This window comes from Doryrhamphus excisus, linkage group LG5, assembly GCF_037039965.1.
Source record: "Doryrhamphus excisus strain RoL-2023G ecotype Guam linkage group LG5, RoL_Dexc_Guam_v1.1, whole genome shotgun sequence".
Lineage (NCBI taxonomy): Eukaryota > Metazoa > Chordata > Actinopteri > Syngnathiformes > Syngnathidae > Doryrhamphus > Doryrhamphus excisus.
This window is the reverse complement of record NC_136361.1, coordinates 13,934,891-13,950,494: the sequence shown is the minus strand read 5'-3', so window position 1 is coordinate 13,950,494 and position 15,604 is coordinate 13,934,891. Positions and strand designations below refer to the sequence as shown.

At 39.4% G+C, this 15,604-nt stretch overlaps 1 protein-coding gene across 5 annotated transcripts in view; it reads right to left on the bottom strand.

Moving 5' to 3' along the window:
• LOC131105031 (mannosyl-oligosaccharide 1,2-alpha-mannosidase IC) overlaps positions 1-15,604 on the bottom strand; it is a 160,595-nt gene that overhangs the window by 42,648 nt on the left and 102,343 nt on the right. For all 5 annotated transcript variants that reach the window (XM_078790753.1, XM_058052720.2, XM_078790756.1 and 2 more), the window contains 2 exons: positions 10,648-10,763; positions 6,323-6,403 (listed from right to left, as the gene is read on the bottom strand). In XM_078790753.1, the coding sequence (XP_078646879.1) occupies positions 6,323-6,403; positions 10,648-10,763 (197 nt within the window). The remainder of the gene's footprint in view (positions 1-6,322; positions 6,404-10,647; positions 10,764-15,604) is intronic.

Below are 15,604 nucleotides of genomic sequence, written 5' to 3'. Positions count from 1 at the left end.
GGTGGCCAGCCAATCACAGGGCACATATAGACAAACAACCATTCACACTCACATTCATACCTATGGACAATTTGGAGTCGCCAATTAACCTAGCATGTTTTTGGAATGTGGGAGGAAACCGGAATACCCGGAGAAAACCCAGGCATGCACGAGGGGGGGGGGATGTAAACTCCATGGCCGAGGGTGGAATTGAACTCGGGTCTCCTAGCTGTGAGGCCTGCGCGCTAACCACTCGTCCACCATGCAGCCTTCTTCTTGTAATACTTGTAATATAATGCTTTATTCCCATAATATTATAAGTTCTCCCCATTCGAATTTGTAAAAATTTATTGCAAAGTATTTCACCTCTATTGCTACTAAAATGACATAACTTTCCCTTATATTGCAAGTTTATTTTAATTTAATTATGACTTTTTTCCAATTAATATTTTGACTTTGTTCAGGTAAAATTACAGCTGTTTTAATTCCATGTCTGCTGGGTTTTTTTTTCAACTTTCTTTCTTGTTTTTCTCATGAATGTAACTTTATTTTGTATTCTTTATCATCTTTCCCCAAAATTACAACTTTATTGTTGTGTTGTTTACAATATACTGTATAACAACTGTTTGAATATATAAACTTTATGCTACTAAAATGTTGTTATTTTTTCATAACATTACAATGTGCTTGGCGAAATTACACCTTTTTCTTGTTAAATTCTATTTTAGAATGTGTGGCGGGCCAATAAAAAAAAACAGCCATGGGCCACTTATGCCCCCTAGGTCACACTTTGGACACCCCTTTTGTATGTGATACGATATATGGCATCTATTCCTTCCAACAAGTGCAGAATGTCCATGTAAAAAGTGGATCACGTTCACTATTGTCCATCTTGGCTAACCTCAGGACCCAAACTATGAACATTTACCAAGCAGCTTTACCAACTGTTGTCCATAAGTAATGTAATGATTCTAGAACTTTGAAGATGTCTGTATGACATGTATGCTAGCCCGTGCATCATTTCCGTCCTATTGTTCCTGTATATCTGATGGAGATGAAGACTTGCAGGACAGAGCGGTGCATGTTAGTTATGTCATGAATATCAATTTGTTGTGCGCTGGGAATTGAGGTCAGAGCAGTACAAACATACGCACATGACACAAAAAGATCGAGCCTACAAACAAAACAGCGATACACGTAGCTTATTAGTAACATCAACAAAACATAACAAAACATCAATGCCAAAAAACTCCAAAGTTTGAATCCTCTTTAGAAAGTTCCACAAGAGGGTGTTGTAGTCTTAGTCTTTTAATGAGACGGTCATCTGTCCAATGTGCTTCATTGTTTGCACTCAGCCTTCGAGAGCTTTCACATCTAAAGCTTTTTTTTGTAATCTGACAAAAAAAAAAAACAATTTGGCCTTGGCAACATATTGCACGTCTGCGAAGCCTCCTTTCGTCGCATCCAAATTGCTCTCAGACACTCATTAGTAATTTTCTAGCCGCTTTCTGGCTGCATGTTTGTCTTTCGTTGTCTTTCATGCTCCTGCTGGGCCTCGTTGCTCTTTTCCGTCCCTCCCATCTGTCTATCTATGTTTCTACGACTACGTTAGTAATTGCTAAGATATGGAAAAAAGGAGCAGGATTAAATAAGATTCTCTTTTCAAACAACTTGAACTGTAGAAATTATCTTTGAATACAATTCATTAAAATGCACAATTAATGAACATGTGTAGTTACTGCCAACATTTATGTTCATTTTTGTGTTTACTTATTAGCCGATTTATGAAAATACTAATTAGTCCAAAACTTTTACAAGGTGTTTCGCACGGAGCAAAGTGAAGATTCTGTTTTAATGATGATAAGACATATTCAAGCTCACTGTTCTCAATGGAGTACCATTCTAGTTTATCGTGAGCACTGTGTTTTTACGTTTACTGGAAGGAGAACACCAAGCTGACTTGATGAAGACAGCTGGAGATGCTGTCACTCTCCTGCTGTTTACCTGCGTAAATAAAACATGTGGTACGTCTCCGTGACTGACAGGTGACAGCCACGGCCACTGCCAGTTAGTCTTCCCACAGTAAACATCTGCTTGTTATGCCATAAAAGTAGTGAGAAACCTTGGATGGATGGATGGATGGATGGATGGATGGATGGAGTGCCAGGAAGCCAGCAAGGCGTATGGTACTCAAAAAATGTATCACATAGTTTTCTAACCAACTACTGACATTAAAATACATTTTGAAAATTATTATCTCAGCATCAGCATTACCAGCTGTGGCTGTAGGCAACGTTGATGTAATTTGTCATTAACACTATATCATGAGTGGTTAGCATCCGGTAGCTTGAGATACCTCTGCATGTGCTTTAAAATTATAGTGTGCAATAAACTCATTGGCCATATTAATTCCCAAGAGTTTGCCTCTTAGCACAATGACAACATTGGTTCTGAAGAGTTTTCTCTTCTGCTTTTTCATGCACCCCAAATCATTGGAAAAAAAATATTTTTCACCACATTTGGTGACACAGTATGTTATAACAAGTGAGCTTTTGTTTAGTAAGTGGCTTCTGCATTATGGTACAAGGATACAGCGCCACCTACTGCTTTGCCACAGACTCGCCATCCGACAAAGGCATTTGCATCTTTTGTTTCACTCCATTGGTATGCACCGAGCAGGCAAAATGTGTTTTGGAAAAAATTCTCCCGTACGTGTGCAGACTGATCATCAAGAGAGCGCCTCTTTACTCTTCTTCACCTCTCACAATCATATTCCTCATCTCGGCATCTCATCTTTTCCCCCTACATATGACCACACGCCTTCCCGGCTCTACGCCGACGCCATCACAGCTTGGGCTCGGCACCCCGTGGGCAATTTTCACACGAAGCTGATTGAATTCATGTGTCTTGCGCCCCTCTTCTTCTCCTTCCTTGCTAAAACAGAAAGAAGCAACTATGCAAAGCGAGGCTGGAGAATCAAGCGCACGGAGAAGACAGAGGCGGCAGGGAATTGAGGTCGATTATGTGGAGACAAAAGGAAAAGCTCAAACAGTATATAGAAGCATGACTTTTTCCCATTGTGGAGCGTTCTACGCACAATTTCTACAAGCAAAGTGATGTCCAGCAACTGGCGTTACAGAGACCAGAGACACTAATGGAGGATCAGGTAGCAGCAGTAGAGGTTATTGATACATCTCTCAGGAAGGCTCCATCTTGAAGGTCGTGTACATTCAGAAATAATCGGAGTTAAGGCAAGATAATTAGCCGTACAGGGATTGGGATGAGATGTATGGCCAAGGCTGAAGGCTGGGGAACATCAACAAACATAGATGGTTTCCACTGGGAACACAAATTATAAAGCCCATTTGTACTTCAGTTTTCATCAATAACCCTTTGGCGTGTTGTTTGTTTCAGTTCTGACATCACTATTTCAAAGGGTTGGAGTCGGAAAATGGTCAGAAATAAAAACATACTGTAAATTTGAAAAATCATCAGTATGACACCACGTTTCTGATGCAAGTAAATTTACTCAGCAAATGTTCATATTATGATGTCACCTGGCTCGGAATTTGCCGGATCGCTGTCTCCATGATACTGGCTCATCAAAATGTCTGACCCACATGCGATACTCTTCCTCATCTCTCAAGCAAACCCAGCCATCATCATCACCACTTGTAGCAAATTCTTCAACACCACTGCTGGCTGCACCGCCATTATTACTGCTATTATTACATGGGTATCTCGCGATCTATTATACCAGTGAATATTGTCATTCATCCAAGTCATATTCTCAGGTCATAGCTACAATAAGAATTAGTCGTGCATTTTTATCCCAGGAGTCTCCTGTGGATTGTACCATGAACACTGTTATTTCAGTGTTTTCAGTTCAATTCCACCATCAGCCATCTCTGTGTAGAGTTTGCATGTTCTCCCCGTGCATGCGTGGGTTTTCTCCGTGTGGGTACTCCGGTTTCCTCCCACATTCCAAAAACATGCTAGGTTAATTGGTGACTCCAAATTGTCCATAGGTATGAATGTGAGTGTGAATGGTTGTTTGTCTATATGTGCCCTGTGATTGGCTGACGACCAGTCCAGGGTGTACCCCGCCTCTCGCCCGCAGACAGCTGGGATAGGCTCCAGCACCTCCGCGACACTCGTGAGGATAAGCGGTAGAAAATGAATGAATGAATGAATGTTTATTTACTTCACGCCCTGCAGGCAAAAGCCACAACAGATTTTAGTGTTGCACACAGAGCTACCTATCCAGAAGTCCTTGGGAGCGCTTGGGAGCGTGACCAATCACAGCAGAGTGGTGTACTTCGGGGAGGGCCGTGGGTAGAGTAAATTAAACTGATCATTTGGGTCGGAAGCAGGAAGTCAATGGAAATACTACAGAAAGTGGTGCAGAATCTAGAAGGTCTAGAAAGCTTTCTGTGTTGGTTATCGTGTGTAGCTGCTCTATCGGAGTCCACAACTCAATACAAAGCGCCATAAATCAGCAAAATACGTACCCGCTGCATGTTTATGCTAACTTTATGGCAGCTTTGGGAACCTCACACCATTACACTAGTAATGAAATCTGTGGTGTTTCTATTGCTTTACAAACTGCACAATATATAACCTGATTGATACAAATGTAAAATTGGTCATATTGGAAAATCAAGCCATGTATGATATCCAATATGAACGTCAACAAGGAAAGATACTCACGGGTAGTACATGTTATTCAAGCTATAAGCACATATTGCTATATATAATGCATCTAACCAGAGCGTCTACTTAAGTATACTCCTCAACGTATTCTGCTACAGCATACAGCACGTGGTTATATTCATGCCAACCTGCTCGGCGTACAAATCAATGTCCATTAAAGCCACGAGAGACATTTCTCACTGCACGGCCTCACCATTAGCTCATTCACATTCAGCCTTGTTAAAAATAGTCCACCTACAGTGTGGGCCGGGGGAGAGCTTTGCTGCAGAGAGACGCTCATTACAGTGACACGCTGACCTCCAGTGACTTCAGCGCTCAGGAATAATGAAGGGTTTGTGATGTGAGCAATCTTCAAGGTTCTACTGAGCAAGACATTTTAGGTAAGGATGCACTGTATCACACCTGGATGATGTCCAAATGAAAACCACAGGCCTTCACGCTTCTTCACCGGAGTAACAATGTCGTCTTTAAGATCGCCAGAGTGAGAGTTTTCCAAGAAAAGAGAACCTGACACACTTTTCCCAACAGGGTTTCAACATAAGAGCTGCTGCATTCACACTTTGGCAATTTCACACTGTGGCTTTGACGCAATACGAGGACATATGAACTTGAAAAGAAAAGAAAAACAGAGGCAGGCAACAGCGTGTTTTCATTGATTAGCAGTGTGGAAAATAGTGGCCAGCTGAGGAACAATATACGCACTTTAACCCCAAACAACTTGAGTCAGAGACCCTTTAAAACCCTGTGTTTGCTTGGAAAATTCAGTATCTCACTAAAGTAAGTACATTCCTCCCACTTTAACAACAGTATCTTCTCAAGGAACAAAGTAAACTTGCATATACTTTAAGAGTAATGTACAGTTTCTATATATATATTAGGGGTCTCAAACACGCGGCCCGCGGGCCAAATGTGGCCCGCAGGACACTAGTTTGAGGCCCCCGCCTTGATATGAAAGTTTAATGTTAGTGCGGCCCGCGCAAGTTTGATATGGATGCTGTATGGTATCATGTACCCAGAAAAAATTATTACGTTTGATTAATGTTCATGTTAAAGGTTAAATAACTGTTAATAGCTATCCTCCCTATCCGTGTGGAAGTGGTAAGTTTTTGGCTATTTAAGTTTAAAGGAAATAACTTGAAGGCTACCGTTTAGGTCGCTAGCTCTCTAGTTTGCGAGTTAGCATGTGTCTCAAGACCCTGCAGTTGTGCAATATGTTGTAAATAAAAAGAGTATAAATGTGACTATAGTCGTGTTTTGTCATGTCTACAGGGCTCTAATAATGCTTTGTTAATTTCAATCTGAAAAAAATAATTGACATAATTTTGACACGTTGACTATGGGGTGCACTCACTTGTGTTTCTAGCTATTTCGACAGTAATGGCTGTGTTGACTAATTTTCAGTGAATACTAAGTCTATATTGCTATACAAGCTATATACTGACTACTCCAAAGTAAATCTGAGTATACTTTCTATAGTGTTGTCCCTTGACAAGATAATGACAATATTTTACGCAGGTATCATAAATACACCAAAAAGCTTTTCATCAGTAAAACTGCAAGAGGTTGAGAGAGGAAGAGGAAGGAAAGATCTCGGCGGAATGGAAGGATAACAGACATCTATTAATCTCACCTCCTCTCCTGTCAGATAGTACGCCGACAGCAGCCCACCGACGTAACGGATGTTCACCTCAAAGAGCGACGCTTCGCCGTTCTGTGGATGGAGAGAAAGCGAGAGAGAGTAAAAACAAGAGTACTTTACAGACAATCATCTCATGAATAGGAGGAATGGAGTTCCAGAGGAATGGAACTAGCCTGTAGAGTTGTACGAACGATGCGTTTACTGGCTCATCTTCTGGATAATGACAACCACTCTCTCTTTAAACTATCTCGAAATGTACACAGTGGGTTTTTTTTCCACTGAAATGTTGTTAGTCCAAGTCGAAGCGTGTTCGCTGGCTGTCAAGAGCATGCCAAAGCAACGGGGGGTGCTAGTCTGGCCAAACATTCATTTATTCATTCATTCATTTTCTACTGCTCAGGGCGAGAGGCGGGGTACACCCTGGACTGGTCGCCAGCCAATCACAGGTCACATATAGACAAACAACCATTCACACTCACATTCATACCTATGGACAATTTGGAGTCACCAATTAACCTAGCATGTTTTTGGAATGTGGGAGGAAACCGGAGCACCCAGAGAAACCCCACACATGCACGGGGAGAACATGCAAACTCCACACAGAGATGGCCGAGGGTGGAATTGAACTAAGGTCTCCTAGCTGTGAGGCCTGCGCACTAACCACTTGTCCACCATGCAGCCTTCTTCTTGTAATATAATGCTTTATTCCCATAATATTATAAGTTCTCCCCATTCTAATTTGTAAAAATTGATTGCAAAGTATTTCACCTCTATTGCTACTAAAATGACATAACTTTCCCTCATATTGCAAGTTTATTTTTATTTAATTGTGACATTTTTCCTCTTAATATTTTGACTTTGTTCAAGTAAAATTACAGCTGTTTTAACTCCATGTCTGCTGTTTTTTTTAATTTTCAAACTATAAGAACTTTCTTCTTGTTTTTCTCATCAATTAAATTTTATTCACATCATATTTGACTTTATTCTCTCTATTTATATGGTACTACAACTTATACTAAAACTGTCTTTCTTGAATATCTAAACTTTATGCTACTAAAATGGTATTTCTCCTCATAACATTATGATGTTCTTGTTGAAATTAGGCCTTTTTGTCTTGTTAGAGTACAGCTTTTTTCTCTTATATATATTGGACTTTTTGTCTTGTAAAATGATGCTGGTTTTTAATTTTTCTGTTAAATTCCATTTTAGAATGTGTGGTGGTGAAAACCCACGCATGCACAGGGAGAACATGCAAACTCCACACAGAGATGGCTGAGGGTGGAATTGAACTAAGGTCTCCTAGCTGTGAGGCCTGCGCACTAACCACTTGCAGCCTTCTTCTTGTAATATAATGCTTTACTCCCATAATATTATAAGTTTTCCCCATTCTAATTTGTAAAAATGTATTGCAAAGTATTTCACCTCTATTGCTACTAAAATGACATAACTTTCCCTCATATTGCAAGTTTATTTTCATTTAATTGTGATTTTTTAAATTGTGAAAACTCACGCATGCACGGGGAGAACATGCAAACTCCACACAGAGATGGCCAAGGGTGCAATCGAACTTGGGTCTCCTAACTGTATGGCCTGTGTGTTAACCACTCGTCCGCCGCACAGCCCATCCTACCATTTATTGGAAAAAAATAACAAAAAACGTGGCATTTGTCAATGGCATCCCACCCTTGTTTTGGCTTTGATGGTACTGCCAAAGCTGGAAAATTGTGTGGTTGACGGCCATGTTTTTCAACCCATCTTGCTCAAAATTTAAGCACACGTGCTTGTAAGTCCCCTTAAAATGTGTACCAAATGTGGTGTTGATTGGACAAAACACCCTAAAGCTATACTGGGTGTTGAAATTTCAAGTCGATCAAACTTTTGTGGGTTTAACCAAATGGGGCTTTTGTCAACACACCAGGAGTGAATGGTTTACCAGATTTCCACCCTTTTGTGTGCAGTGGTTCAGGAGTAAACTTGCCAAAACAAACACACATAATTTTTCATGACTTTGTGCATCCTGCATGTAAAATTAGAATTACCACTTAGAGCCTCTTTATCACGACAAAAACAATCAAAGTTCCAACTTTAAAGAACTTGGCAATATTTTGGACTTTCTCAAAAAGGCTGAGTCAGCAGTAACGACTATAACGTATTCTATTATTTAATGCCTTATGGTCCTATGTCATTCTGATCAATCACTTTCATTTGGGCCCATCGGGAAGGACATCGCTCTCCTAGTGTGGCTGATAGGGAGGAAGCTCTAATTGGGTGACTGCAATTTGCTGGAATCACTGCAAATCTCCACTATTAATCTCCATTTCGACTCTTAGGAAATGTCCACATAGAGAATCCCATAAATTGATATCAAGAATCATTTGCCAGCCAATTGGCAATGGGGAGTTAATGGAAAAGTTAGATGAGAAAATCTCATTTTTTTTCATCTCTTTTTTTTTAATATAAATTCTAATTAATTAGATGTTGTTCTCCTCTGCAATCTTCTCGGCCTTATCAAATTCAGAGAGGTACAAGTCCAAAAGAACTTGACAATGGACTTTGAAGAGGGGAGAGGAACACTTCCATCACAATAAATCTCTCATATCATAATAATGATATCATAATGTGAGCATCCTGCATCTTGTAGCGACAAACCAATGCCTAAAGGAAAGATTTGTGCCGAGATGTTTTCTTTTACGTGATGTATGTTTTCAGTAAGCACTTGTTGGCAGCTTGTGTTTCAATTTGCATCTCCATTGCATCAACAAGAACAAAAAAACAAAAACCTCAACCCTGCGGCTCTGACGGTAACACTTGACACAAGAGAACTTGAACTCACAGTGACTTCAATCAATTCATAAGTAAAAGATGAACTGTGAGGATTCAAATCTGTTGCAGACAGTCTGAGGGGATGTCTTTAAAAGGAATGAAAATAATATAAAAATATGCAAAAGCTGAAAAAGATTTCCACTGATCACAGTATAGAATTTTAATGTTATTTTTCCATCTTAACCTTTTAATTTCCCATGCATGACAAGTATATTTCTAGTTTCATAAAATAAAATGAAAAATGGCCCAGCTGTTCATTCTTTATTCCTCTGCATGACAAGTACTTGGTATTTATTTGACTTTTTGTATCACAGAATTGAAATATTGAGGTAGTTGTTAAATATTCACATTTAATGAGTGATTGTAATAGATTTAAAAAAATGAATTGCTACATTTGGCTTTTATGCACTAATTAAAATACAGACAATTTTAAATTTGCACATTGAATATAATATAAAATGTGATTTAAATTATTAAATTATTAGCAGACCTCAGCTAGGAGACCGGAGTTTAATTCCACCCTCAGCAATCTCTGTGTGGAGTTTGCATGTTCTTCCCGTGCATGCGTGGGTTTTTGTCCAGGTACTCCGGTTTCCTCCCACATTCCAAAAACATGCTAGGTTAATTGGTGACTCCAAATTGTCCATAGGTATGAATGTGAGTGTGAATGGTTGTTTGTCTATATGTGCCCTGTGATTGGCTGGCCACCAGTCCAGGGTATACCCGAAGACAGCTGGGATAGGCTCCAGCACACCCTCGACCCTCATGAGGATAAGCGGTAGAAAATGATGAATGAATTAAATGATTAATTGATTCAATGATTAAATGATTAAATTGTTAAATTATATTATTAAAATATTATGTTTTTAAATGATATTTTTTTTTATTATTATTATTTTTACATTATTATTTTTTTACATTATTAAATTATTACATTATTAAATGATCAAATTATGACATTATTTCACTATTTTCATTCATGTATTTTATTCATTTATTATTTAGTATATTCTAATATTTTGTATATTTGACCTACGGCATATCATTTGATTAAATTCAACCCCAGGTTCAAGTAAGTTTATTTATTTATTGTAACCCGATTTACTGTGTACATATAAAATATTTTTTTAAATGTAATTTCATGAATGAAGATAATTTTTCTTAATTTTTGATTATTTCTCCTGGCATGAAAATTGGTTAGGAGAGAGGCCTGATGGTATGTACTGCTAGCATGATCATTTAATGACTCAGCGCTAATAAAGCCCACCAGCGGGCAGATGAAAGTACCACTTTCAAGTGAGTCACATTCCAAAGCTCATTAAACTGATTTGACAGCGGAGACGCGGACGATAGCTTCGCCGAGTCACGCCTTAATGTCGTCTCGCTAACGAACATGGACGGCTCATTAACAGCAACCAAATGGAGCTAGCTGGGCTAATACGTTGCTTTCATTAAGTGACTAATTGAATGATGTTAAAGAAGACACGCCTTACCGAGGTGAGGTCCAGGCTGGTCCTCACCCAATCCTTGGCGTCGTTGTACTCGTCCAACAGTCCCATGATGTAGAGCGTGTCCAGGGAGTCGATGATGGATGCTCCTCTCAGGCCACCTGCAAACACAGACAAGCCAGTTGACTACAGTCATTTATTACGATCAGGATATCAAAAAAAAAAAACAAAAAAACATCTGTGTGGATATATTTGCATAGAAATGAGGAGAATATACGCAGGGTCGTTTTTCCGCTAAAGTACACTGAGAAATGAAAATGCATTTTCCAGATGATTTAACTTGACAACAACAGCAACATTATTCAGTATCCTAATAATAATACATTTATCGTGTCACCACATTGTCAGGGAGAAGTCCACAGTTCCTCTTTACGCCCGACGTGGGATTCAACGTACAACACACTAAGTACGAACGCACAATGAAGGCGTTTTAATTGGATATATGAAAGGAAGGAAGGCCCAGTCGAACATCTTACAGTGGAATATGACCAAAACATTCCGACATATGTGTATTGACATCAACGAAACCTCAGTTTTATGAATTTTAAAAAATATTATCAAGATTATCACAATAATATTAGAATTTGCAAAAAAATAATAAGAAAAAAATACAGCCGCACTGTGGCCAAACTCCTCTTTGTAGGATTCCAATCCCCAGTCCGCTAACAATTTCAGATTGCATATCTCAGACTTGAAAGACAATAAAAAGCTAAAGAAAAGAAGCCGCTTTTATATTTATATTGTTATTGCCACTTTTATATTTATATTCTTATTCCTTGTTTTATTTTTATCCTTTTCCTTAATCTTATTTTACCTTCTACAAAATGCACCGTGGAGTTGCACTCAAATTTTGTTGTATGCAATGCAATGACAATAAAGGCGATTCTGATTCTGAAAAGATAATTAATTATAAATAATAATAATACAAAATAAAAATTAAAGATAATTACACTTAAACACACAAAAAGTGATGAAATATTAAGTCTTAATTCATTCATTCATCCATTTTCTACCACTTATACTCACTATCCCAGGCGGGGTACACCCTGGACTGGTGGCCAGCCAATCACAGGGCACATATAGACAAACAACCATTCACACTCACATTCATACCTATGGACAATTTGGAGTCGCCAATTAACCTAGCATGTTTTTGGAATGTGGGAGGGATACCCGGAGAACATGCAAACTCCACACAGAGATATCCGAGGGTAGAATCGAACTCGGGTCCCCTCGCTGTGTGGCCTGCGCACTAACCACTCGTCCATCATGCAGCCTGTTTAAGTCTTAATATTATGCAGAAATGGGGCGGCACGGCGGTCTAGTGGTTAGCGCGCAGACCTCACAGCTAGGAGAGCTGTGTGGAGTTTGCATGTTCTCCCCGTGCATGCGTGGGTTTTCTCCGGGTACTCCGGTTTCCTCCCACATTCCAAAAACATGCTAGGTTGATTGGTGACTCCAAATTGTCCATAGGTATGAATGTGAGTGTGAATGGTTGTTTGTCTATATGTGCCCTGTGATTGGCTGGCGACCAGTCCAGGGTGTACCCCGCCTCTCGCCCGAAGACAGCTGGGATAGGCTCCAGCACCCCCCGCGACCCTCGTGAGGAAAAGCGGTAGAAAATGAATGAATGAATTATACAGAAATGAAATTATTTTATACTTGTATGGTAGTGAAGGACTCTACACTGCTCCTGCAGCGATCTGCCTGTTCGCTTAATACATAATTCATAACAGCACTACCCAGGACCGGATTATGTCTATCCAAATGCTTTGGATGACATGCTATCATACATGTAATACAGATGTCCTCAAAAGTTGTATCATCATTAGACAAATGGTCAATGACTGATGGACAATTACTTGCTAAGTCTTGCCCAGTGCCCCTGACAGTCATGTTGTTCAACCAAACCTGGTCAAATTTTACACACATGTGCTTGTCAGTCCCCTGAAGGTGTGTACCCAATTTCATGGCAATTTGACTAAATACAAAGTGACAGTGTGTTTTCTAGAGTGCAATGAGCTATGGAGGTTGGATATTTAATAGCAGCACCACCATGTGGTATATTAGTCTGAACAATAATAGCACAGGCAATACAGTAGGGGTGCAGGTTTTTTTTTTTTTTTAATTTTCACCCTTTCATGCTCAAGTTACACCACAGGGTGTCCTAATATTTGAGGGCTGTGTATCCCCCTCTGGTGGCCACTTTACATCCTCACGTGACCGTTAATTAACCAGCACAACGCAACACTGAACATGCACTGTATTGAATGACTATCAACGTGTTATGAGGAAAATTATAATCAGGAAATTTTAATAACAAGAATTGTGAATCATGGCGCTGGAGGGCAAAGACATGCTAGATTATTGGAAACATGCAATAGTGAGGAAAGCGTCTAAGTTTAATGAGACAAGATGAAAAATGTTCTTTTTCTACAGAGAAGGAGCTGACCCGAGCAGACGGCAGATTAGACGTGATGCAACCGCAAGGCAACGTGCTGCACATTTTGTATACACTGAAACACTTGTTAAATGTGCATTTCAATCACCAATGAAATCAAGTCTTTCATTTCTAGGACCAATAAAAGAGAACGACCATAACAAGACCATGGTGACTCCAAATTGTCCATAGGTATGAATGTGAGTGTGAATGGTTGTTTGTCTATATGTGCCCTGTGATTGGCTGGCGACCAGTCCAGGGTATACCCCGCCTCTCGCCCGAATACAGTTGCATAGTGAGGACAAGTGGTATAGACAATGAATTAAGGAATTAATTAATCTCCACTCACACAGCGTGGCCATGCTATTTTGTGTAGAATTTGTCATTATATAAAGGCATCATGCCTGAATTGATCAGTTATGGAGTTGAGGCAAATATTCTTGGACCCATTGGTCAGCTACTCAAAATCACCTCCAGTATGACCCCTGCCATACTATGTGTATATGTTCATGAAATGACACATACTTGAGACAAAATGAGACATAATTAAAAAAAAAAATTGTTCAGTGATATTTGAGTTATCATGTACCCTGTGAACGTGATATCCACTTGTAGCTTTCCCGTGGATCAAAAATGAGCTCCAAACTAACCGCATTGCTTATTTGTTTTATAAAACAAATTGTCACTGTGGTAAAAAGTCCCATTTGGAGTCCAAAGATAAGAATCTATAGGTGGATAACCAACTGATGCCAGTGTCAGGTAGACCAGTGACAGCTAGGTAAAGCGTTTAAAAAAAAAAAAGGGAAGAAAAGTCGATCAGGAATAGGTTTGATAAGGGAGTGATCATACATGCTGGCATCGATTGGCATAGCCTGTGCCAAGCTGAAGCTATGGAGGATTTACAGACTACTGATTATGGCGGACCCTCGTGAAGATAAGTGGTAGAAAATGAATGAATGAATGAATGACTATCGCGGGAACACAGAACTTGTTGGCTATACACGAGTGTTGCCGACTACAAAACTTGTTGTGTAGAAGGAGCTTGGACTAGACTTCGGTTGAGCGAGCTGGGAAGAAGACGTTCATCTGAGAGATTTTTAAAAGGTGAAAACTCAACAGTTAGTTACAAAATCTTGTGTAATGGCGGTAAGGAGCAAACTGATCCACCAGCATTAATAAGTAATGTTAGTATAGCAAGTGTAACTCACATGAGTTGCACTCAACCCGTAGGTACACTTGGAGGTTGCCTACAGCCACAGCTTTTAATGCCCATTTTTTTTGACCCAGCGCTAAATTAGACACCCCACACATTCTGACTATTGAAAAGAGGTGTTATTGGACAATTTATGGTATGTTAAATACATGTTTTCTATTAAATGAATGAATGTTGTTCATGTATAAAGACCCTGTGCTTCTTTTGGGTTGACATTTTGGTAACAAACAACAAGGTGAAGAGTCAAGAAGACAAACGTAATCAGATATGGGGCACCTTCCGAGGCTTGAAAGTGTAGAGAATCCCATTCCGTATAAAAAGGGAACAAAATGCCCCCAAAGTGAAGAAGATTGACTGACTGGGAGGACAGATGGCGCAGATCAATCCATTAATGTTTGTTCCCTCCTTCAGCTTATTTATTCCTGCAGCTCTTTGACAGCAGCTCTGAGGCACTGACTGAGGGTAATAAATGTCTCATTGGACATACATTTGGACATACACATTAAATGAAACATTCGTGCAATATAAGAAAAAATAAACTTGTGAACAATGTAGACAATATATATGTGAATTATTCTGTCTTTCTATTATACAAGGCTATCATTAATAGCAGGCAGGAGGGCCGATCGCATTAATCATATGAGAAGTACGTTGCATGTACATTCTGCTCTGACTATTATCTTTGAGTCTATTATAAAAGGTGGTGGTTATCATTAATAATCGACCTGATTTATTGTATGACCTGTCCGTTACGTCCATGTGTGCTGCAGGTTTTGACTATGTAGAATATGCAGTGACTTCATATTTTGTTCTATTAGGAAAAGTGGCAGTTATCATTAATAGCAGGAGTGACATATACACCGCCTGCGTGTGCCTATGCCGGGACAATTGTACATTTGTACATTCATTTTTGACTACGTGGATTATTTTCAAGTTTTTCCATGTATTTCTATTATAATAGGTGGTAGCTGTGATTAATAACTGGCAAGAGGAGCGATCGGATTGACAGAATGACATGTCTATATCCAGGAGGTCATACATGAGTGAGTGTCCTGCAGACTTTGGCTTTGACTATGTTGTAGATCATTTTTGACTCTAATGTATTTATATTATAAAAGGTGGCAGTTATCGTGCTCAGTCGGCTTTTACTTTGCAGATTATTTCTAGTATTTGTATGTATTTCTTTAATGAAAGGTGGTGGTTATTATGAATAACTTGAGGGCCCATTAATGATGATATGACATGCCTGCGTTTGCCTGTCCGTGAGCAATTGACCTAAGCTTGACTTA